Genomic DNA, 24,152 nt, shown 5'->3' with positions numbered 1-24,152 from the left:
ATTGATGATAGCCATTCTGATAGATGTGAGGTGACACGTCATTGTGGTTTTCATTTCCATTTCTCTGATGATTAGTAATATTAAGCATCTTTTCATATTGATCCCAGCTAGGGTGGCTCAGTGGTTGAGCATCAACCTATGAACCAGGAGGTCATGGTTCAATTGCTGGTCAGGGCACATGCCTGGGGTTGCGAGTTCAATTCCCAATAGGGGGCATGTAGGAAGCAGCCTATCAATGATTCTTTCTCATCATTGATGTTTCTCTCTCTCTCTTTTTCCCTTCCTCTTTGAAATCAATAAAAATGTTTTTAATAAAATAAAAAATATCACAAGGATGTTAAGGTAATATAGTCAATAATATGGGAGCAGCTCCTGCATTGAGTGTCTGCCCCCTGGTGGTCAGTGCACATCATAGCTACCGGTCAACCAGTCATTCAATCAGTCATTCACTTGATCAGTCATAATGACTGGTTGACGGTTGACCAGTAGCTATGATGTGCACTGACATTATATATATATATATATATATATATATATATGTATATAACATATATATAACATATATATATATAACATTGAATTTCTACTGTAATTGAAAAATAAAAATTTTAAAAAAATTAAAAAATAAAGAACCACCCACTTCATTATATGAGGCCAACATCGTTTTGCTTTAAAACTGTAGGCCAATCTTATGAAGATAAGATGAACAATTAAAATAAAATATTATCAAGTCAAAATCAATGACATTTCAAACTAGTAGGGGAAAAAATAAACAATTTAATAAATGGTATTTAGACATTTCACTATACACATACTTGGGAGATATAAGTTCCAGATGAATTAAAGACAAATCTAATATTTAAAACATATTATAGAAGGTGAAGAGATTAGCCAAAGAACATATATGTGGTGGTGGCCAGAGGGAGAAGGACAGAGGCTGTGTAGAGGTGGGTAAAGGGAGAGAAAAAAGAAGACACCTGTAATACTATCAACAATATTTTACCTAATAATAGACAAAAATATAAATTGACCGTACCTCTACTATGCCCACAGCCAATCAGGAGTGTATATGCAAATTAACCTGACAAAGATGACAGTTTAATTTGCATATGCAGGGATGGAGCGATGGCTGGGGTGCAATATCTGCTATGAGGGGGAGGGAGGGCAGTGGAGGGAGCTATAGGAGTAGTGCTCCAGCCAGAAGCGGGGACTTGCCAGCTCCTAGGCAGCTAGGAGCAAAGCCAGGGGAAGAAAAGCCTATTCTTGCACTAATATCGTGCAATGTGCCTCTAGTAAATAAATGAAAATAAACACATTATAAACTTTCACTTAAGTAAGACCTTCGGAAATAAGATTTGCTTAACACCACACCCTACTATGTGACTTAGAACACATTATTTAGCTTTCTGAGGCATTGTGTTGTTTTTTTAATTAATAGAATAGAGATGATAATAGAAGTGTTGTGAAATACACTCTGATCTGGCAAAAAAAAAAAATCTCATTTGCTACATTAAACTTTGTGATTTAATAGTTGTATCTATATACCTCAGTCCTCTGGAGGTCCTGAAATTTTATTTTTCCTGCCACTATTAAGAACATATTTGAGTCTGGCTGGTGTGGCTCAATTGGTTGAGCATTGTTCTATACACCAGGAAGTCACTAGTTCAATTCCCAGTTAGGACACTGCCCAAGTTGAAGGCTTGATGCCTAGTAAGGAGTGTGCAAGAGGCAGTTGGTCAATGTTGCACTCTCACATCGATATTTCTCTCTCCATGGCTATCTCTGAAATCAATAAAAACACATTTTTAAAGAACATATAAAGAGTCCAGCTGGTGTGGCTTGGTGGTTGAGTATTGACCTATGAATCAGGAAGTTGAGGTTCAATTTCCAGTCAGAGCATGTGCAGGGTTGTGGGGCATGCAGGAAGCAGCCAATCAATGATTCTCTCTCATCACTGATGGTTCTCTCTCTCTCCCTCTCTCTTTCTCTCAGAAACAGATAGATGATAGATGATAGATAGATAGATATGTGTACGTGTGTGTGTGTGTGTGTGTGTGTGTGTGTATTTTTTAAGGAACATATTTGAGTCTAATATGCAGAAATTCTTCTTCTGTTAACTCCTGTATGTTAGAACCTCTAGAAATAACATTTTCTCCTTCAACATTCTTGACAATTTCTTAACATATTGACATGATTGCTTGCTAATTTATGATTATAAATGTCTGTACAAAAACAGCAAAAGATCCAGGAATTCTGGATATTCTTTTATCCAGAATAAAAGATTCATTCCAACAAAAAGAAAATAATTATTTTTAATCTAACTTAATGGATCACTTTCAAGAACTCTCTCCACTCCTTTGCAGTAAGGAGTGAATGCCTTATCAAGCAGACGTAAAAACATATTAGTCATTTATTTTTCCTCTTGAACAAAAAGATAAAAAAACAGCCAAAACTGGTTTGGCTCAGTGGTAGAGCGTCTGTCTGCGGACTGAAAGGTCCCAGGTTCAATTCTGGTCAAGGGTATGTACTTTGGTTGCGGGCACATCCTCAGTAATGAGTGTGGAGAAGGCAGCTGGTCGATACTTCTCTCTCATCGATGGTTCTGGCTCTCTATCTCTCTCCCTTCCTCTCTGTAAAAAATCAATAAAATATATTATTTAAAAAAAAGATAAGCCCTGTTTCATTGGTAAAACTATTATACTGTTTATTTGCCTGTTGTTTTTTTCCCCTTCTCTGATGACCATTTCTATTATAAAATAACTCTATGTCTAGATCGAGAGTCAGTTTCGGGTGACAGAATCCAATTCAAACCAATCCAAGAAAACTCCTCAGGGAATAAATCGGCTTTGGTAGGAGGAAAGCCCAGGCCTGGGGATAGCTGCAGGCATCGCTGGTTTGCATGGTTGAGGCCTCGCTTCACCTGATCCACATGGAATGAATTCCCCTCAGAAGGAGGCAGAGCCGTTTTGGCAGAAACAGGGAAGCAAGCACTGACCTGGCAAAAGCAATAATTGTCCACAGGAGTAGTGGGAGAAGTGTCCTGTTCCTCAATGTACACATGGTGCCTACACTGTCGCCTGCTCCCTCAGGTCATTGTTTGCAGCAAGGGGTTGCATCATTACCATTACGGCTGTCTTGCTGAGTCATGAAGCCTGAAGGGTATTTGCTTCAGTTCCTTGACTGAGTCTCCGTAATGAAGTTAGAAAACAACTTGTCTGCACTGGGTTTGCTGTTTTGCCCCCATGTTATCTGTTGTGATATTCACTAACAATCCATATTTTGGTGAGTGTGCGCGTGTGTGTGTGTTTCGTTAGGACAGGGTAATGTACCTTACAGAAGCCTCGTGAAAGCACATGCTCATAACCTCATGAGATCTGAGTGAAAAGTCTTCTACAAAAGTTCGGAGTCTCATTTTCCTAGCACCGCAGATAGCTCCGGAGGCTTTGTCTGTCATCCATGTCTGAAGGTAAGTGCAGTGGTTCTTGGTGCTTGGCCTGTTAGAATTGCCCTCGACATCTGCTGCGGGAGAGGACCTGCGCTGGCAGGGAGGGGAGGAGGCCTGTCATTGCGTTGGGAACCAGTTTCATTGTTCCCCGCTGCAGACATGTTGGCACAGTGGACAAATGCTTGGCCCACTCCTGGGACTCCCGGGGCTCTCCCCGCCCCTGGAGTATGGCTGTCTTCTCCCTTTCCGTCTGCCTCAGGAGAGGTTGAGACGCTTCCAGTTTTCTGTTTCAAAATTAGGTTTGATTGTCCTCTTGGCACTCCTTCCATTCCCTCTCTCCCCCAGTCATTAGAATGCTTTGTCTCAAGCACAGGAACAGCGAGTGGCTATTGGTAACCATAGGCAACCAAGATCCTGCATTCGCTATTTGTGCTATCTTTGTGAGGCGAAATCTGGCCACTTGCTGGGCAGACAGAAAAATGTGCTCTACAGGTTTCCTCGTACAGTAAAATATTGGCTTCTCTTTTTAGAACAACCAGCTCATGGGCGAGATGCAGATGACTGGAGGCTATGATCTTTCAACATTGGCAGGAAAGGTTTGCTCCTGAGACGCTGCTCAGTTCGCACTGGTGCCTGATGTTGTGGGGAAATCAGTGACCTTCACTTCAGGTCAGCACTTGCAACACATTTCAGACGCTCTCCAGGGTTTGCTAATTCATGCAAATAGATGTGTGCACTCTTGTAATGATTTCTCCTTTATAAAGCACTCCTTTATAATGCTTCCAGGACATGATGCAGACCAAATCTTTCGTCTGCGAGCTTTCTTCCAATCTCATTTCAGACAACCTCATATTGCAAAACCTCTTGGCAGTCCTTGTTCTTTCTCGTCTGCTCATCCTTTCAGGTGCCTCCCGAAAAGGAGGCTTTTCCCTTTACTCATCTGCTTTATGTCCCTCATCTATGCCTCAGCACCCAGGCACATCAGTAAGAGATTTAACACGTTTGTTGAAATGTACAAAATTTGGGAAGAGAATAAAAAAGACTTTTGTGACAGCACATTTTTCAGCCCTTTGCCCTTCCCTTCTTTATTACCCATTAGATCATGGGGAAAACACCTTCCATTTTAACATGGAATTCCAAAACTTGCCAAGGCTTAGCAATCCAGTGAAAAAAAATTGTTTGGATTCTGACATAAATGCATGCATGGAAAGCAAGAGTGTTTCATAAAGCAGATGCTCTTGGCGTCAATGTGACCCGAAGTGAAAGTGTTGCTGTAGATGAAAGAAAGACAGATTTTTATTTTGGTCAGCTCTCCCTCCTGATATATCTAGTATCCATTATCTCTAAACAACTCCAGCTTTCCAAGTAAAATAACTCTGTCTGTTACACAAGCTTAATCTCTCCTATTTGTGGTTGTTATGCAATGCCCAAATGGTGGAAAGGAATACCAGTCCCATTTAATCAAAAGGTGAATAATAACAGTCAGGACACTCCAACATCACAATGACTCATTACAAAACAGCTACTCCCCTTGACTCTGAAGGCAAATTGTGGCATCCCAGAGTTAAATAACTATCTAATAGTAAATTATGTTCCATAGAAATTGGAATTAACTTGATGCTAACATAGCACTAGGCCACCATTTGATGTTACTGCTTCAGTGTATAGAATAACATCCTAGAAAGCTAAAATACACAAAGCAATTTCTCAAAATTCATAACTTTTAAAACCCCTGGAGTGGTCTTTAAATGATGTCATTTTATTTTATTTTAACTTACCTTTATGAAATGTATAATTTTATCGCTATTTGAAAATTTGCATGTCAGTCCATGGTAGCTGGTAATCTAAAAGAATCATTTGTCAGGCTAGCGAAGGTTGAAGCTAACTCCTGTCTTTCTTACTGCTGGCTGGTTTTCCATCTCTCCTACCTCAGCTTCCATGATCCATAATGTATCAATGTATGTATGCGCAAGTCTATAGTAATATGTTTAACGTAATGTGTGTGGTAAGATCACCCAACTTAAACAGTACATTTTTATCAAATGGGGGAGTAAACATCAGAGATAAAGCTAGCTTGCAGCCTGTAGTATTGTGGAAATATGTCATCAGTATTCCTGAAAGTCAAAAGCTGGCAAGTGATAGTGAACATAGTCTAATATTAAGCTACATCTGTTTTATATAGGTTTTTTGTATGCAAATGTTAGTTCGATATGAAGCTTTGCTTTCATTTAGGAAAAGATGAGGCAAACATAGTTTGAGGCAAACATAATATTATTATTATTATTATTATATTAATAATAATATTAACATTATTTGTTAATGTTATTAACAAATAATGTTAATATTATTACTGTACTTTTTTTCTCCTAAGATCTGATAGATATGTTTATAAATAGCAACTGAATTCTAAGTTAATGCACATTTTAAAAATTGACATATAACATATTAGTTTCAGATGTACAACATAATGATTCAATATTTGATTATTGCAAAATAATCACCAAAAGTCTAGGTAACATCTAATTAACATAAGACATTTTAGTACTTTGTTGTATGATATTGCCTTATAGATTTACTAGAGGCCCAGTGCACGAAATTCGTGCAGGGGAGGGGGTTCCCCCCACACTCTCCAATCCAGGACCCTTGGGGGATGTCTGACTGCTAGTTTAGGCCTGAACTGGCAGTCAGACATCCCTCTCACCATCCTGGACCACTGGCTCCTAATCACTCACCTGCCTGCCTGCCTACTCCCTAACTTCCTCCCATGCTGGCCTGGTCACCCCTTACTGCTCCCGCCCCCTGCTGGCCTGGTCATCCCATATAGTCTGCTGTTCAATTGTTTGGTCATTCCTCATTAACTCCTCTGCTAGCCTGGTTGTAGGCAGCCATCTTGTGAGAACATAAGGGTTAATTTGCATATTACTTCTTTATTATATAAGATTATACAAGTTTATTATGTATCTTGTGCTTTTATCATGGGGTCTATCAAAGTGGCAACTCTAAGAACCCCAAATGAATGCATCCATGAAAAAAATTGCTCATGGAATTACAGTCCTTCTGTCCTTCTAAAATCATGTTCTGTTTTCTTTTAGAATAATTTGCCTCTTAGGTAAGCACCGGGTAGTTCCTTCCATTAAGAGACAGAAAGGAGGTTAAGGAAAGAATACTTTCTTACTGATAGCACTGTGCTATCATCCCTCCCATAATTACTACACAGACCATCCCCATAAAAAAGTAGAGACCATGGAAGATGAGATAGGAGAGATGGAAAACCAGCCAGCAGTAAAGATGATGGGAGACAGCTTCAACTTTTACTGTTCTGACAATTGATTCTTTCAGGTTACCATTTTGCAGTATCTTTATACTTTCCATGTGTACATAGACGTACAACATATGCCAAATAAAACCCCTTGGCCTTAGAATACAAATGGTTTAACATTTCTATGATGAATCAACATCGATTAGCCAGGTTCTCAGCTGTCACAACAATGTAAGGTAAAAAATCCTGCAGTTCCAGGTGCCTAGGCTTGCATCAGAAGGGAATGCTGAGCACACCAGTGGGTTCCACACTCTGTGCCTTCACATATACCTCAAATCTGCCTACTTCTCTCCATCTCCTTGGTAATCGCCCAAGTCTAGACCATTGCTACTCAAAGTGTGGTCTAAGACAGGGTTCAGCAAACTTTTCTGATAAGGGCCATATAGTAAATACTGTATTTTAGGTTTATGGGACATAGAATCTCTGTTGCAACTGTTTAACTCTGCAGTCATAGCATGAAAGCAGTCATAGATAATATGGAAACAAGTGGCTATATTTCAATAAAATGTTATTTTCAAAAATAGGCAGCAGGCCAGATTTAGCCAATGGGCAATAGTTTGCCAACCTTTGACCTAGGGCAAGCATGTCAAACTCATACCCAGACAATCACACTAATAAAAGAGTAAGATGCTAATTGACTGTACCTTCATGACGCCCACCAGCCAATCAGGAGTGAATATACAAATTAACACAACAAAGCTGGTGGGTTAATTTGCATATGCAGGCGCCAAGTGGCCAGGGAAGGGGTGTGCCACCCACACCAGCTGCTCCGGGCCTCTAGGTAGTGTGGGAAGGATGAAAGGCAGCTCCCTGACTGAGTGAAGGCAGTGCCAGCAGCCAGGGGAAGAAAGGCTCATTCTTGCATGAATCTTTGTGCATGGGGTCTCTAGTATAACAGTATATAAGAAATATTTTAATAAAAATTTTGTCACTTAATTTTTACAATATCCTATTATACATAATTATTAATAACAAACTACAATGTTCGCTAATGACTAATTACTATAACCATGTTGCATTTATTTCCCTTATGCGCCTTACGTGCAGGCACACCTTTCCCTCCACTAATACCAGTAGCAGATATGTTAGCAGTCAATTGCCACATCATTAGTCTTGGACTGACTTGTTTGGTGTGCATAACAGGAAATATTTCGCTTTCTGAGAATAAGAAAAATAGGTTTGTTTGTGTCATGCTTATTAATTTTGTATAGTTATTCAGTGTCTGGTAAGTTAATGTTCAAGAAAAATATTAAATTTTATTTAAAATGTTCTATTATTTTATGTTAATGATTATTTATTTATTTCAGCCCTTTGCATTCAGCATGTCTCTATCGAAATAAATCTACATTTCTATGAAAATTGAAGCTTTTGTTTATTTGCAGCCCACATAAACTTAATCCTTGTTTATTTGGCCCCTGTTACCTTTGAGTCTGACATGCTTGCTCAAGGGACCAGCAAGGTCAGTGCCACGTGGAAGCTTATTAAAAATGTAGTATCTCAGATCTCACCCCACATCTTCTGAATGGAGTTCATCCTAACAAGAGGCTTAGATGATTCCTTTAGACATTAATGTTGGAGAAGCACTGGTCTCCCAGGGCGAGGCCACCACCACCCCTCCTCTGGATTGCTGTGCCGGGCTGACTGGTCTCCTTAACTACTACTGTTAGTGAACTTTGCTACCCTTTACCATTCTCCACAAAGCAACCGAAGGGGTCTTCTTCAAATACAAATGGGATCACATACCTTAAACTAAAAAGTTAGCTGTTGTTTATCTGAAATTCAAATTTGACTGGGTGTTCTGTATTTTACCTACCAAAAACCTTTCAGCAACTCTCAACGAGGGTTATCAGACTTAACAAAAAACAATGGAAAACAGGATAACAAGTTAAATTGGAATTTCAAATAAACAATGAAATATGTTTTAATATATGTATGACCCTTGTGATATTTAGAACATACTTACACTAAAAAGTTGTTATTTGTCTGAAATTCAAATTTGACTGGGTGTTCTGTATTTTACCTAGCACCACCATGCCCAGTGCTAGAGGTTATAGTCTGAACTCCTTACAGTTTGTAAAACCTGCATGATCTGGCCTTGTCTCCTTCCCAATCTCATCAGACACCACCCTAACCTCCTCACAATGCTCTAACCACACTGGCTAAGCTCCTTCCTGCCAAGGTCTTGAACAAGCTGTGGCCTCCACCTGGAATCCATTCTCCTCCTATCCTGCAGGTCTCAGCCTACAGTCTCCTGTGTAAGGGAGGCCTTCCCTGACTGTCTAAATGGCACATGCGTTCCACACAAGACTCTCTCCTTGAGCTTAAAGTAATCCAAAGAAGGAATGATTTCTTGGGACTGTAATTATCTTAGTGAAAGTAGGATGAGGGTTTCCTTGGGACCAGAAAGTCTGGGAATAACACAGAAGAGAGAGGAAAAACACCACTGAATGAGGGCAGGGAATAGGAGAGCAGAGGACAGGTGTGGGTCAGTGTGAGTGAAGGAAATTAGTCAGAAGTATAGAAATAATAATTTTATAAAACTGAACGTGTAAATTAGACTTGGCCTATAGAATACATTGAATTTCTCAATAAAGAGTTTGAATTGCTCCGAAAAGCAAAGGGGAGCCACAAAAGTCGTTGAGCAGAGGGGACATGAAGCTGTGTTTTGGGAAAATGAACCTGGCAGGAGGGTAGACTTGAGAGTGGGAGGGAGAGGCCAGCCAGGAGGTGGTGTTGGTGGAGCAAACCTGAGTGTGTAATAGAACTACTTGAACAAGGTAGGAGTGGAAGAGAAGGAGAAGCGACAGAGTTAAATGATTACATGAAGGCAGGAGGGTTGGAAAGGAGGTTTTCAAATTTGTTTATGAAAGAACTTTTAAAAACATGGAAAAACAGCTTACCTGTGTAATTTTCCATGTTATGAGTTAGAAGCACTAACAGCCCCATAACTGTCCCATATAACTCTTAATCCCTCTAAAGATGTGAGAGCTAAAATATTTAGAAAAGGGAGACTCTAGACAGCCCCCATGCCCCTCTCTTTTTTATTTCCTTCCTTCTTTTTTTTTTTTTTTTTTTTTTTTTTTTTTTTTTGCAAAGAGAGAGACATTCGCAAGGAAGGCTGACTGAGTCAGATTCGAAATAGGTCATGGCTGATGGCTGTTGAATAAGGGAGCCCTCAATGATGGAGTTAAATGGCCTCTTTACTCACAAAGTTAAAAGCATTTTACTCAGTGAGTTTAAGCTGTCTGTGCTCCATGTTCTCTCGCTGGTTGTTTTCAAAGTTGATTTAATCCTGGCACTTCATAAAATGTGTGTAAAGCAAGAAGATTTTTTCATGTTCAAGAGAAATCTCTGAAAGAGTGGAATGAAACCAAATGCATGGAAACAAGCTCAAATCTGGCAACTGGAAAACACAGATGTGCAGGTTAAGTGCAAGATTCAGGAGCTGTGCCCCATCCCCCACCCCTAAATAAGTTTCTAATCAAATGCCAGAATGAAACATTGAAACCTGCCAAGAAGTCCTATTTGGCTGCCTTCACTCTTGAAATCATTCCTTTTCATTGCATCTGACTAGGCTGAGAACAATAATGGAAATGCCCACCAACTGATATTTCTGGCAATTTTGTGAATTATCACATAAAACGAAATGCTGAACTACATTCCTTTCTCCCTGGGGTTTATCTTCATACTCCTGTTCATGCTTGGCATCCCCTCTGCTTGGCGTGACCACAGTCGCAAAACTAAGCTGCTGAAGATTAGACTGTGATATGCTAATCATTTTTGTGTTTTAAAAGACTAACCTATTTAAGAAAACCATTTAGGTGTGTATAATTCTTTCCTTCTTCCTTTCCTCTTCTTCAGTAAGCTCACTGTGATTCGCTGCAATTAGGATCAGACAATAAGCAGGGAAAGAACACACTCCAGAGATTCCCCACAGAATTTTGCCGGTGGCCCTCAGGCTGCAGATTTCACTGGCTTTCTGGGAGGAAGTGAGCTAGGTGCAATGAGATGTCTAAGACAGAAGCTGGCGAACATCTCAGGTTCAGTGATCAGTGTTATCAGATTACAAATGTTTAGGAGGCACAATGTGTTCTGATGAAATTTCTGAGGCTTCCCACTTAAAAAAAAAAAAAAGGAATGTTAGAAGATTTCGTAGTGCCAAATTAAAAACAGTAAATATTAAGTATAACTTAATTAAGGAGGACTTGTACATCATCAAGGAAGAAAAATGGATGGGGTGTATCAAAAATATAGCAAACTAGAGAAAGTAAAAAAAAAAATTAGGTCAGAATTGTTGATCTGTTCCACAGGCACTTCTTGAGCAGCTACTATATACCTGTCTCCATGTTATACATTAATAGTATAATGATGAGTTAGTCTTCGTCCTTTATCTTGTAAAGTTAATCTTAATTTTGGTACTTGAAAATGTAAAGAGATTAGTTCTTTTAGATACTGGTGAAAATGCTTCCAAATTGGGATAGTTGCTTTCTTTCTCCTCTTAGGCTACTTTTTGTTTTGAAACCAGAGAACCGATGGGTCCAGGCTGCCTGTCACTACTTGAGCCAATTAAGCAGAGACAGGGTTGAATCATACATGAGCATTTATTCCAGCAGTATGCGAGAGCAGCAGGTCATCCACAAAAATCTGCTCTGCACCCCTTCCCCCCCATAAACCAGCTGCTTATATGGGATACAGACAAAGATTACATGGGGAAGTGGGGAAAAGGAATAAGAATGGATATAATGGTTACAGATTATAGGCAATGTGGGCAATGTGGGCTGGGGGTTTGCAAAGGGCAGGGGGCATTGGGACTCCATTGCTGCCTTTCCGCAACAGAATTGTTTGTTGATCTTGCCATGGTGATAGGCAGCTCCCAGATGAGGGGGATGGGCTGCATTTCCAGGTGTGTTCCGGGTCTCCTGTACAATTCCCAGCCAGGTTTGAATGTGCTTTCCTTAATCAGAACAAAACAATCATGGTTAACAGAGCACGATTAATATTTTTTAAATATATTTTATTGATTTTTTTTACGAAGAGGAAGGGAGAGGGATAGAGAGCTAGAAACATCAATGAGAGAGAAACATCAATGAGCTGCCTCCTGCACACCCCCCACTGGGGATGTGGCCGCAACCAAGGTACATGCCCTTGACTGGAATAGAACCCAGAACCCTTCAGTCCGCAGGCAGACGTTCTAACCACTGAGCCAAACCGGTTTGGGCACAATTAATATTTCTTATTAGTATTTGTTATAACTAATAGCTAGTCCCCAATGCTCTAATTCTACCCCTAAAAGTTTCACATGACGGAGTCAAGTTTCCAAAAGCATGGAAGGCATTGCTTTAGTTAGAGATGAACTTTTCATGTCCCACTGAAAAATCCAGACAGTGGCATATATTACTAATGAAGAATTTGAAAACATAGTATGATGTTCTGTAAATGAAAGTAAATATATATGTAATACTGTTCTGTAGAACTCATTCACTAACTCTAGATACCTGCATAGTTTCCTTTCAATAGCAGTCAGTGTGTCCATACCAGCATTCCCTGCCCATCATTCATAAGCCCACTAAATGATTGTACTTTCTAATACTGTACAATGCTATACATAACAGAAAGGTCTTGGCATTGTTACAGATAGTACCAACACATTCTTTAGTCCTCCAGAAACCCTGTGAGAAATATAGCTAAACTAACCAATGTTTTCCTCACAATAATTATTCCAAGAAAGAAAAGCTGACTTTAAAAAATAATGGAGGGTTATTTCAGGATAAGACATTGGAAGACAATTTAAAAAAAAAATTATGAATTCCAAGAAGAAAAGTAAACAGCTCTAAGAGGAAATATAATTATAGGACACTACTTCACTCTTTATTGGGGAAAATGTAAGCAGTACAAGAAGATAGAGTCATAACAAAGTAATTGCATTAGGGGATGGGGGAAAAGAAGTGAGTTAGTGCGAAAGAACTAAATTCTCGTCTATTGTGCAATACAGCAAATAGATGATACCAAAAAGTATTAAATTGAGAAACAGAAGTTCAGAAAAAGAGAGATATTTTAAATTAAAAGAGAATTACAAATCCAGGGCATGATCTTAGATTGACAAACCAACTACAGAAGGCTATTTTAAGGGCAACTGGGGAAATTTAAATACGCACCAACTTTTATATGATAATAGAAATTATCATTTTTCTTAGAAGTGATAATATTTAGCTACGCATAATAAAGAATATCATAACTTTAATATATTTTAAAATATATAAACATTTTAAAATACTTTAAAAAGGCACACATCAACCGACTTTTCTATTTGATTTTGAACATCACCTTGATTTCAAAATGTGTTTAAGTAATTTTGACAATATATATCTGGATTAATACACAGCCACCACTACATCCTATAGTTGAAGCTAATCTTTTCTAAATTGAGTCTTGCTTTGCAAGATTTTGAACCTTTACAAAACAGATTTAATTACTTTTAGTGAACTTTACTTCATTAGGCAAGAATTCAGACAAACAGATTTTAGAAAGGTTTTTCATTATCAGATAAACACTAAAAGAGACTGTGAACTAGGAAATTAAATTGACCAAATATTCTCCAAGTATTCCAATTGGTTAATAGGCATGGTTGATAAGTCTCTATCAAACTAAAAATTCACATCCTAACTAACTGTTATGGGTTGATGGTGAAGAGCAGAGCAAACATGTAGAAAATACCAAGGGGATTCCTGTGTCAGTAAAATTCTCAGGGTAGAAAGGACACTGGGAACGTGACCTACTTTAAAAGTAGACAAAATAGCAGAAACCTGTTTGGCTCAGTGGATAGAGCGTTGGCCTGCGGACTGAAGGGCATGTACCTTGGTTGCGGGCACATCCTCAGTGGGGGTTGTGCAGGAGGCAGTTGATCAATGTTTCTCTCTCATCGATGTTTCTAACTCTCTATCACTCTCTCTTCGTCTCTGTGGAAAGTCAATAAAATATATATTTATAAAAAAATAAAAAATAATCTTACATTTTAGTGATAAAATTACAATTTTTAACATGAGTTTAACGAATAAAATGCCATACCTGAGAGAAAAACACTTCTAGAAAGAATTTCACTTAAAAAATGCATTTGACACACAAAGTAATACAGTGTGAATCTAACAGACTTTTTAGTTGGTTGGTCAACATTTGTATCACTTAAATCTCTTTTTCAATACTATATGGAAAATATCTAAGGTGTAAGGCTTGATCCAATTTTTAAACTATTATATGAATAATTGGGATAAACGAAAGATCATTTAAAAAAAGAAACCAATTCACTAAGGGAATATCCACACCACTTAGTTAATTGGAATGGCATAATAATACAGTCATATTTTAATTTGGTGGGACGGTGTTGACATGTAACTACTAATCCACTTAATTGGTTGATTTTAACTCATCAATAAGTATAATTAATTATTATCCCTTCATTCAACAAATAATTACTTAGCATCTATATACAGCTGGGGACCTTTGTTACTATAAGAATACAGTAACAAACAAGACAAATATGATTCCCACCGCATGGACTTTATACTGTAGTGGGAAAAACAGGTCAAAAAAGAAATTTAAATGAAATATAACCAGTGTTCTCTGGGGAGAAGTCAATGAATGACTTGAAAGCACATAGCAAAGAACCTAATCATATCGCTGAAAACATAAACCAGGCACCTGACAGCCCTCTCTGTATCCAACCCCTTTCCTCAGGGTTAAAAATTTGAGAGTACGTGGTGCATCCCAGTGATGTTAGCTATGCAGGAAAAGGGCCCCAGCCGAACACATGATCCCTCTGCAGAGCACTATCTCCATGAGTGCTGCAGTTCATGCCAGCTTTGTTTTCCTGGGAAATGCATAGTAAGCTTTGTATCCCAAAGAATGCTTGCTGGGTGGGGCACTTGCCAAAATTATGAAGGTGGGATGACTATGGGTAAGCTCTTCAGACAGGGTCGAAGATAAGCCTGCCCCTAACCTGAATATAAATATTAATAAATATTGCAGCACCAAGTAATTCCAGAGAGACTATTAAAATGAATCTGGAATACCTAGATTATCTCCATTTGGGTTAAATGAATGGGGGAGGAACAAATACGTAAATTGAAAAATTCCACCTGTGAGCAAAATGTGTGCTGATCTTGTGAGCCAGGTTTTCATTCAATTTGAAAATAACTGGTGTGGTTTTGTTTGTTTGTTTGTTTTTTCAGAATGTCCTCATTGTTGAGGTAAACTGACTTCTTACCCATATTTAGAAGTTGAGTGTGAATGGTGAGTTTTAAAATATAGAGCTCGTTATCAAGTTGCTCACCGATTCATTGAGTTCCTCCGTGTGCGTGGCTCTCCAGATTTATTGAGTAGGAGCCAACTAAAATTGCTTCGGTCTTTCCAAAGGAGCCTAATGATTTGAAATTACTCATTTAAAAGGTTTCTATATTTAATTCCAAACATGTCTAAATTGATTATTGTACCCATTGTGAATCAGACATTTTTACAAAAGAGAAAGCTAACCCACAAAGCCAAATTTATTTAATACTTATGCCAAGGTTAGAATCCTCCTCACCCTTACCTCAGTGTTCTTGCTAATGACTTTGAGCAATTCTAGCTGCTGCATCCGAATCACAAATTTAATTAATTTTAAAATGGCAGTCCAAAGGAAAACTATGAATTAATTTAACGGGTTCTGTTTTAAAAAGAAGGAAGAGAGGGAGGGGAAAAAAAAAAAAAAGAAAGAGTGGAGGGGAGAGAGAGAAAGGAAGAGATGAAAGGAAGGGAGAAAAGAAAAGAAAGAAGAGAGAGAAAACACAGGCCCTGGGGCAGCAGTGGGCTGCACATGTTCCTGTTTCCTTCAAGAGCACACCTGTCTTATCAGCTGGCTGAGATTCAGGGGATCTGTCTTCAAGCTTTTGTTACACAATTGCCTGTGTGCGCCATATGTATCTGCAGTCCTGGCTCAGACATAACCCATGAAGTAGACCCTCTAGCCAAATGAATTGCCCAACGTGGGCTAAATTCAGACCTCTTGTTTTGATAATCAGTTCCTGACAGCTGATTTCTGTCTTAAGGACAATACATTGCTGCTGCCCATTCTGCTTTAATTGAGCAGCAGCTCATCAGCGGAGATGAGCCTCTGCTCACTGCAGGCTCGCACCCTCAGAATTCAAGGGCTGTCACCAGCTGCCGGCCAGACACATCTCACTTCCTAGCAGCAGAGACCCTATTGAGTGGGGAGAGCAAGGGGGAGGTGTTACCCATTCAGTGTATTCAGATGTACATCCCTGGTCCATGAAAATTCATGCGTCCTGTATTATGTCACATAACCTCAGGGCCAAAGCGTAGTTTTTGAATGTGCGCAAGAGAGTCCCAATGCACTGAGAGAGAGCCCCACATGCTCTCCAAAAGCTGAATTTAGCCTTTCAACCCAGCTCAGAGTTTGAGGAAATACCAATGTATTTCTCCAACTCAGCTTCCAGAAAGAAGCACTGGTCCAAAATAAAAATAAAAAAGAACCAATTCTGCCTCCTACTTTGAGTCCAATTGATCGCAATTCTAATTAGGATGCATTATTAATAAGGAATATAATTATCTGCCTGAATGAAAAATCTACTATGCTGCCCAAGTGCATTTGGATAAATGTGTCTGTTCTCTTTGCAGAGGGTGTTGTTGGAACGGGGAGGACTATGAAAGCGCTGCTCAGCAGCATAGAAAAACAAGCCCCACGAGAGTAAGGTGGCCAGGTGAGGGGGACGCACATCCTTGTTTCGATCTTTCCAAAGGAGCCCAAGAGGGATTTGGATGCTGGTACGGGGTGTTGTTTTCAGAGAGAGCAGTCTGTTCCAAACCAGTGGTTTTCTGCTCTGGGGTGTTCCAGTTTGCCCACACTATAACACAGCCCATGGAACCGCAGGCCTGAGGGAGAGGACAGGGAAGAGCACAGGCTTTGCTGTGGCCGAACCCCTCTTGACTGTGCCTCGAGCTGTTCCCAGGAGCAGCTGGCTGGGCCCCGGGGCAGGGCCCCCTCCCTTCCTTTATTGAGAGTCACTGAGCTGGTGCTGCAGTAGCAGATGCATGAGTTGGGGGGCTGGGGTGATGCCCCAGGTGCTCAAGGGAGGGGGGGGAGTAATACATATTTTAAATACTACTTATTTTAATGATACTTCAGTCTATTTGCAACTCACAGAGATTTTCTTTGGATCACTAACCCCCCCTCCCCCCGCTCCTTTTTTTTAATGGTAGTTTGTTGGTGAAGAGGACACCTAGAAGTGATGGCTTTAGACTTGACTGTTAAGTGTTTTGGTTTTTGTTTGTTAATGGGTTACCTCGAGTTGGTAGTTTGTGTGTAAGAAATTTCTATTTGTGGGCATTCTGTCTGAAGTGGAAGCTGCATAGGTTGGAAAGACCCACAAATTCCCGGCCTTGCTAGCGAAACTAGAACTCTTTACAACGAGGGGCTTATGTTTCCTGCCTTGTACCACTCACAGGAACTCAGTTGTGTGCATGGGTATTTTGATTTTGGGGTTTTCCATAGCACTTTACCTCCAAAGAGCTCAGAGAACCAGTTTCAGGTGGAGGAGGAAGACTCGGCCTCTCTGGATTGACACAGGCGCACAGGGTTCCTGCCATGGAACCACAATCAGACATGGAGAGGCCGGGGAACGGGTCAGAGGCATTCTCATACCAGACAATGCACAGTGCAGACATAAAGCGAGCCTGAATTTTAGCACACAAAGGGGAAATCCAAGACATCTCCCCACCACTCCAAACAAAAGTTCAGTAAAACGAAGAATTAAGTGAACAGCATAGGGAATGTAGTCAATAATATTGCAATAATTTTGTATGATATCAGATGATAACAAGAGCTTTTGTGCTGACCATTTTGTAATGTATGAAAACATCCACCCATGCCCAGGTGCAGTGGCTCAGTGGTTGAATGTGTCTACCTATGAACCAGGAGGTCACGGTTCAATTCCCGGTCAGGGCAGATGCCCAGATTGTGGGCTTGATCCCCAATGTGGGGTGTGCAGATTACAGCCAATCAATTATTTTTCTCTCATCATTGATATTTCTATCTCTCTCTCTCCCTCTCCCTTCCTCTCTGAAATCAATAAAAATATATATATTTTTAAAAAACCACATTAAACTGCTATGTTGTACACCTCAGACTAAGATCATATTGTATGTTGACTATAATTCAATAAAAAAAATAATATATAACTTCACAGAAACAACAATAACAGAGAATTAGCAGAGCAAATATCTATAGACACTATCTTCACACTTGCCTTCAGATGTGTTCTGGAAGACTTTCCTCACCTAGGGCAGGAAAATAAACAAGCAACTTGATTATTTATTATTCTAACACCGGAGGTGATTTTTTTTCTTTTTTTTTACTTGCATAGGCAGACTTCAGCTTAATATTTATAACTTACATTTGCTCTCTAGCCTCTGGGATAATTTGGCCACAGTTCTCATTAGCAAGCTGAACAAACATTGCAGCAAGAGAAGCATGCTATGGATGGGTAATGTGCCAGTGCTATCTAGCCAGTGACTCTTTATTCGAAAACACAAGTTCCATTCCTGTGTGGGATGTATTAAATCTAGAAAATGTCCATTCTGGGCAGATAGATCCAAAAGAGTATTCCTGTCCAGTTACTGGTTTGTGGAATATAATTCGGATATAGTTAAAGTTGGACATGGTTAGTAAACACAAATCTCCTAAGGAAATAATGGAAGACATTGCTCAGAAAAAGTCTTAACTGAAAGACATTCACTTCGGACATCCAGGTAATTACTAATTTCTGTGTCACTGGTAGTAACAACATTAATAAAGTAATAACAGCAACCACTAGCAAGTGGTTATGATGTTCCTGACTCTGTTCTAAGAGCTATACACAGATTAACACACTTAGTCCTCTAAGGTAGATGCTAAAGTTATGCCCACATTACAGACCAGGAAATTGAACATAACGAGATTAAATAGCTTGCCAAGGTCACATGACTGTAACTGTAGAGTCAGTATTGTACCCAGGCAGTCTGGTTTTAATCACTGTTCTTACTCCTGCAATATACTTGCAATTGCAGACAGAAGAGTAGGACTTGCACCCATTTACCAGTTAGAGATGGGTCACTCTGGCTCCCGTCCTATTCAACCACGTCTCCCTCGTATCCCATAACACTCTGAAGGTTTGGCTTTCTCAATTGCCTTTTCCCAGTCTGAGTTGCCATGCCTGTTCTAGGGTTTGCATTGCTCACTGTAAAGTCACTATTATTGTTATTGTACAATCAGGGTTTCTTAATGTTCTTTCAGCTAGCTCAGAATCCCTGTTTCTTCTTTGTTTCCGGTTTTCTGAATCTTTGTGCTTTTTGTTCCTTTCTCCTAATTGACTCTTTCCTCTACGTCCAATGACATCTGTTCATCTGCTCGTCCATCTCCTCTGATTATTTTTCTCAAGAACCTACAGAGTGGATAGTCAAATAGTGACACATAATGTAGTCCCCCAGAAAATAAGTACCTGGCATCTAGCATGTTCTGTGAGCAAGAAGCAGTTTGTTTCTTTATTTGGAAGCATCTCTGGTCACAGGAATCAAAGCGGTGGTGGGCAGTACCACGGAGGTAACTTTCTCAGGGCTCTAAGTCCATCGGCTGCATCAAATATCTTATATAATAAAGATGTAATATGCAAATGGTCATTATGCCATGAAGCGTAATGACTGACCACGTAACGACCAGGTCTCGGATCAGCAGGAGGGTGGAGCAGTGAGCTACAAGTGGGCAGTGGAGAACTAAAGGAGGGGGCAGGGCAGCAAGTTATGGGGGAGGGAAGCACTACAGGAGGGCGGGGCAGCTGGTGGAGAGCTACTGGAGGGCGACAGCGAGCTATTGGAGAGCTACTGGTGCACGGATTTGTGCACAGGACTACTAGTAGTTTCATAAAAGCAGGCAATTATATTGCTCATCTGCAATCCTGTGACAAACAAACAGACTTCAAAACATTGGAAGGATCTTGAAAAATCATTGGACAACAGCACATTTATTCTGTTTCAAGGCCTCCAATAAAGAGAGCAATTGTCTTTTCTTTAAGAATCCTTATTTAAAAAAATAATAATAATATTTCTTTCAATAAATTGTTCTTTTGCTTAACCTGAGTACCTTCTACTGCATTTAAATCCATTTACTCTCCTTCTGCCCTTAATAGAGATAAAGAGCTAATCATTGTCATCTGCATTGTGAATGCCAAACATTCTCTTTCTCAAGCTGAACAATTCCATTTCCTTCATATTGTCTCCCTGGTTTTGCTTCCCAGCTCTTTCTCCTGCCGGAGACACTGAGTGGTGTGAGGATCACCTCTTAGTTGCAACAGCCTGCACACCTACTCACATACTGAGGTATCATAATGCCTCCTGTGTGAACTGCACTTTGTGCTTTTCAGAGTGTTTGCATTGGCATGATGCCATTGGATACTGCTTTGGAACAACAAGCCCACATTACTAACTCATGTGTATTTCTTTCTATCTCCTGGGCTGCCTGAGCCCTTTCTCAGCTCCAGATACCGGAAGTACAGTCATTCTTTATTGTATGTTGACTTGTTTGTCTTGTTTTCCTTAGTACTCATTCGGGTCCAGGTCCCTGCTGGGCTCATCCTGTGCATTGCTTATCACGTTTTTCACTTGCTTCTGCCTAAATGAAAAGTCCTCACCATTGAAGTGTCAACACTAACATATGGTAGCTTTATGCTTGTTATATAAATTTTTTTCTTCTTCTCTCTCCCTGCTCAGATGCTAGATTTGAGATTCCAAATTTATTTGTGGTGGGTTATGCCTTAGATTACAATGAATACTTCAGAGATTTTAATGTAAGTGTTGCATGCATATCCCTACCCCCATTTCACAAGGACTTAACAGTTCCATCAATTTAACTAATTATTGAACTAGTAGTAATGGTGGCTGTCATTTATTCAGTAACTTCTTTTTTTTAAAATATATTTTATTGATTTTGTACAGTGAGGGAGAGAGAGATAGTTAGAAACATCGATGAGAGAGTCATCGATCAGCTGCCTCTTGCACACCCCCTACTGGGGATATGCCCGCTACCAAGGTACATGCCCTTCACCAGAATCGAACCTGGGACCTTTCAGTCCCCAAGCCGACACTCTATCCATTGAGCCAAACCGGTTTCGGCTATTGAGTAACTTCTATGTCAGGAATATTCTGGGCACTTTGCATGCACAATCTCAATTCACTCCCCCCACTACCCTGCAAGGGAGAAATTAGGTTGATAGAAGCAATTATGATTATCTCTTTTTAATTTCAATTTTTATTTTTTTATGAGCTCTATTTTATACTAAAGAAATAAGGAAGCCAAAAGCAGAACTATGGCTTGGTATTGATTTTTCTACAAGTCATTTACTATGCCTACTTACCCATAGTAATCCTAGAATAAAAGCCTATAATATGCTAAGTGTCTGACTGTTTGTTCAACAGTTCGACCAGTCCTTATGATGCGCACTGAGCACTAGGGGGCAGATGTTCCAACCAGTAGGTTAGCTTGCTGCTGGGGTCAGGCCAATCAGGACTTGGCGAGACGGGCTGCCCTCCTGTGGTCCCTCCCCATTTCTGATCTTGCACCAGTGGAGTCCCTCGGCCTGGTCTGCGCCCTCTTGCAATCCAGGACCTCTCAGGGGATTTCAGAGAGCTGGTTTCAGCCCAATCCCTTCAGTCCAGATTGAGGGACCCCATCAGTGCACGAGTCCGGGTGCTGGGCCCCTAACAGTAAATATTTTATAACCTTTTTTGGATTGGAGCTTGAAATCTAGCAGGTACCAATTCGAGTGGCCTGCAGCTAACTCATAACTGTTCCCAATTTGGGGGCAGTAGTTTCATTGGCCGCAGGAACAGCACCAGGTGTTACACCGGTGGGATCACACTGGGACCTGTGTTCAGCAACATTGGTACTTGAGTTGTGGCTAAGAAAGAATTTAGAGCCAAGACTCAAACTATAAGAGAACATTTATTTGGAAAATCACAGAGGTATAAGAAGTAATCTGTAGAAGAAATGGGCTTAGGAAACAAATTATGTAGGTAAAAGAAAGGCCCTTGGAGCTTCGACTTGAGGCAAGTCAAGGTGACACACTTCGGGGTTTGGGGGAGTGGAGGGGGAAACTGAAATGTGCTCCCATAAGGGAGAGTGTGATGGGTTTTCTGTCCTAAGGGTTTTTAAGGTGGAGATTTTAGGGGAAGTCTCAGGGGAATAGCTCAATAGACTATTCACAGATAATCACAGCAGCTTTTCAGGTGTGTCTTTCAGGGTTGAGGGCTCCACTGATTGATTGGCTGGCACAGGGGGTCATTAGTCAGTGTAGCTGGCCCTGGGGTTAGCTTGTCTGGTTTTGTTGCTCTTCTGGGCCTGGAGCTGAAGCACAATGGAGGCCTAGATGTTATCTCTAGGGAGGAAAGGCCAGGAGTCCGAACTGCAGGAACATCGACATGCTAGGAGAGGAAAGGTCACCCTGGAGAAGAGATCCTATGCTACAGTTGTCCTTTGCTAGGCACACAGAATTTTGTACCCTGTTGACCTTCTGTACCTGGCCCATCATCCTTGTTCTGCTTATGACTATCTAATTGCCTGCCAAAGTTTTCACATATAGACATGGACCCCTGGCTGTGTGGCCCCTAGACCATCACGGAATGATCTAGACATCTTACCCAAAACAGACCAGACCAATCTCTCTCTCTCTCTCTCTCTCTCTCTCTCTCTCTCTCTCTCTCTCTCTCTCTCCTCTCTTTCTCTTCCTCCCTCTATCTCCCCTCTTCCCTCTTTCTCATTTGAAACTTAAACCAAAATCACAGAGACCAAGGAGTTTGGGGCTTAACCAATGGACTGAGTCTAGAGCTACCCCTATTCCTGTCTTCCATTTCCTTCATTGCTCAGCCCTTTCTTTGCTTCTGTTAGCTACCCAGTATCTAACCAACAAATCTCCCTATTTTGCTTATGTTGTTAGCCTGACTCCATTTCTGTTGCTTGAACCAAAATATTCCTGACACATTTCTTACTATCCAAAAGGGTCAAATAAGAGTCCATATTATTTTTATTATGACTGTTTCTCCATTCACCCTAGGGGCTGTAATTTTACCAGTAGGAGACTTCTATCTCTACCACAGCTAACCATACTGTTCCCTCAGCATTTCTGGTTGTTACAGACTTAGGGAGCCAAATTTAGAAAAAGGCTCAAAACTAAAACAATAAAGCATTTTTGTCAAACATTTGAATGGATTTCTTTTGATGTTACATACACACACATAAATATACAAATATCCTATATAATAAAAGCCTAATATGCAAATCGACTGAACAGCAAAACAACTGGTGGAACGACCGATTGCTATGACTCACACTGACCACCAGGGGGCAGACATTCAATGCAGGAGCTGCCCCCAGCCCACAGGCCCCAGGCCAGCCAAGGTAGGTGCCAGCAGGGGCCTCCAGATTGCTCTGCCAGTTGCCCCACCGATTGTCCCTGATCACCAGCCAGGCCTAGTGACCCTGCCTATGCATGAATTTCATGCATCAGGCCTCTGGTATTTAAATAAACAGTAACCAATACAGGATGATGGTCTTTATTATTGCATAACATTGTCTGCACCTCATATTTTGTTAAGAAACTGACACATTATTAAATTCTTTATTGATTCAGCATATATGTGTGATCAATGAACATGGCAAAGAAAAGTATGGTGTCTAAAGAAGTAACTTCTCTCCAGATAACATCAGACTTACAGCTACATCCAGGAAGCCACCATGGGAAGTTTGTCTCCCCAGGCATCTTCACTCAGCAGGGTAGAAAAAAAAATGTTTCAATGACAGAGCTTTCTTTTCTGAGATTATAACATAAAGAGTATCAAAAGTTCTTAAGGAAAAGAAAGCAATGTTTTTATTTGACTTGTTCCAAATCAAACACTCTGCCTTATGACTCACATGGGTTCTACCTTCACACTCCTGAGCTACATCTTCTTTTGTTTTCATTCATGTAGTCATTGTGCGCCAATACTTCACCACTACCTAGTTACTCAAATATTTCTTACTTGACTTTTTAAAAAATATACTCTATTTCTTTGTAATATTTTGCAGTCTTAAGAACCTGAGAGCCTTTTGAGTTAAGCTCTGAGCCAGAAACTGGAAAGGCAACTAGATTCCCATACTTTAAGAAAAGGGCAATTTAATATAAATTTCTGTTTGCACTTTTCTGACAGGCCGTTATTATCTGCTTTGACAAAGCCTTTCTGAGCCGCCGCATACAATGAATGTTAATGATGTTATGAAATGAGCCTTGCTCAGTGCTCTTGATTGGAGCTTCCGGTATGTGATAACGGTATGTC

General features: G+C 40.2%; 1 protein-coding gene across 1 annotated transcript in view; it reads left to right on the top strand.

Moving 5' to 3' along the window:
- The window catches only part of PRTFDC1 (phosphoribosyl transferase domain containing 1), a 74,387-nt gene extending 50,493 nt beyond the window's left edge, over positions 1 to 23,894 (top strand). The window contains 6 exon segments of the mRNA XM_036438764.2: positions 3,976 to 4,041; positions 14,990 to 15,007; positions 16,436 to 16,503; positions 17,016 to 17,062; positions 20,556 to 20,632; positions 23,471 to 23,894. Of these exon segments, the coding sequence (XP_036294657.2) occupies positions 3,976 to 4,041; positions 14,990 to 15,007; positions 16,436 to 16,503; positions 17,016 to 17,062; positions 20,556 to 20,632; positions 23,471 to 23,518 (324 nt within the window). The 3' untranslated portion in view covers positions 23,519 to 23,894.
- The last annotated feature ends 258 nt before the right edge of the window (positions 23,895 to 24,152 follow it).

The sequence above is a fragment of the Pipistrellus kuhlii genome, unplaced genomic scaffold (assembly GCF_014108245.1).
Source record: "Pipistrellus kuhlii isolate mPipKuh1 unplaced genomic scaffold, mPipKuh1.p scaffold_m20_p_1, whole genome shotgun sequence".
In the NCBI taxonomy this organism is placed as follows: Eukaryota; Metazoa; Chordata; class Mammalia; order Chiroptera; family Vespertilionidae; genus Pipistrellus; species Pipistrellus kuhlii.
The sequence above is the reverse complement of the archived record's forward strand: the minus strand, read 5'-3'. Positions and strand labels throughout refer to the sequence as shown.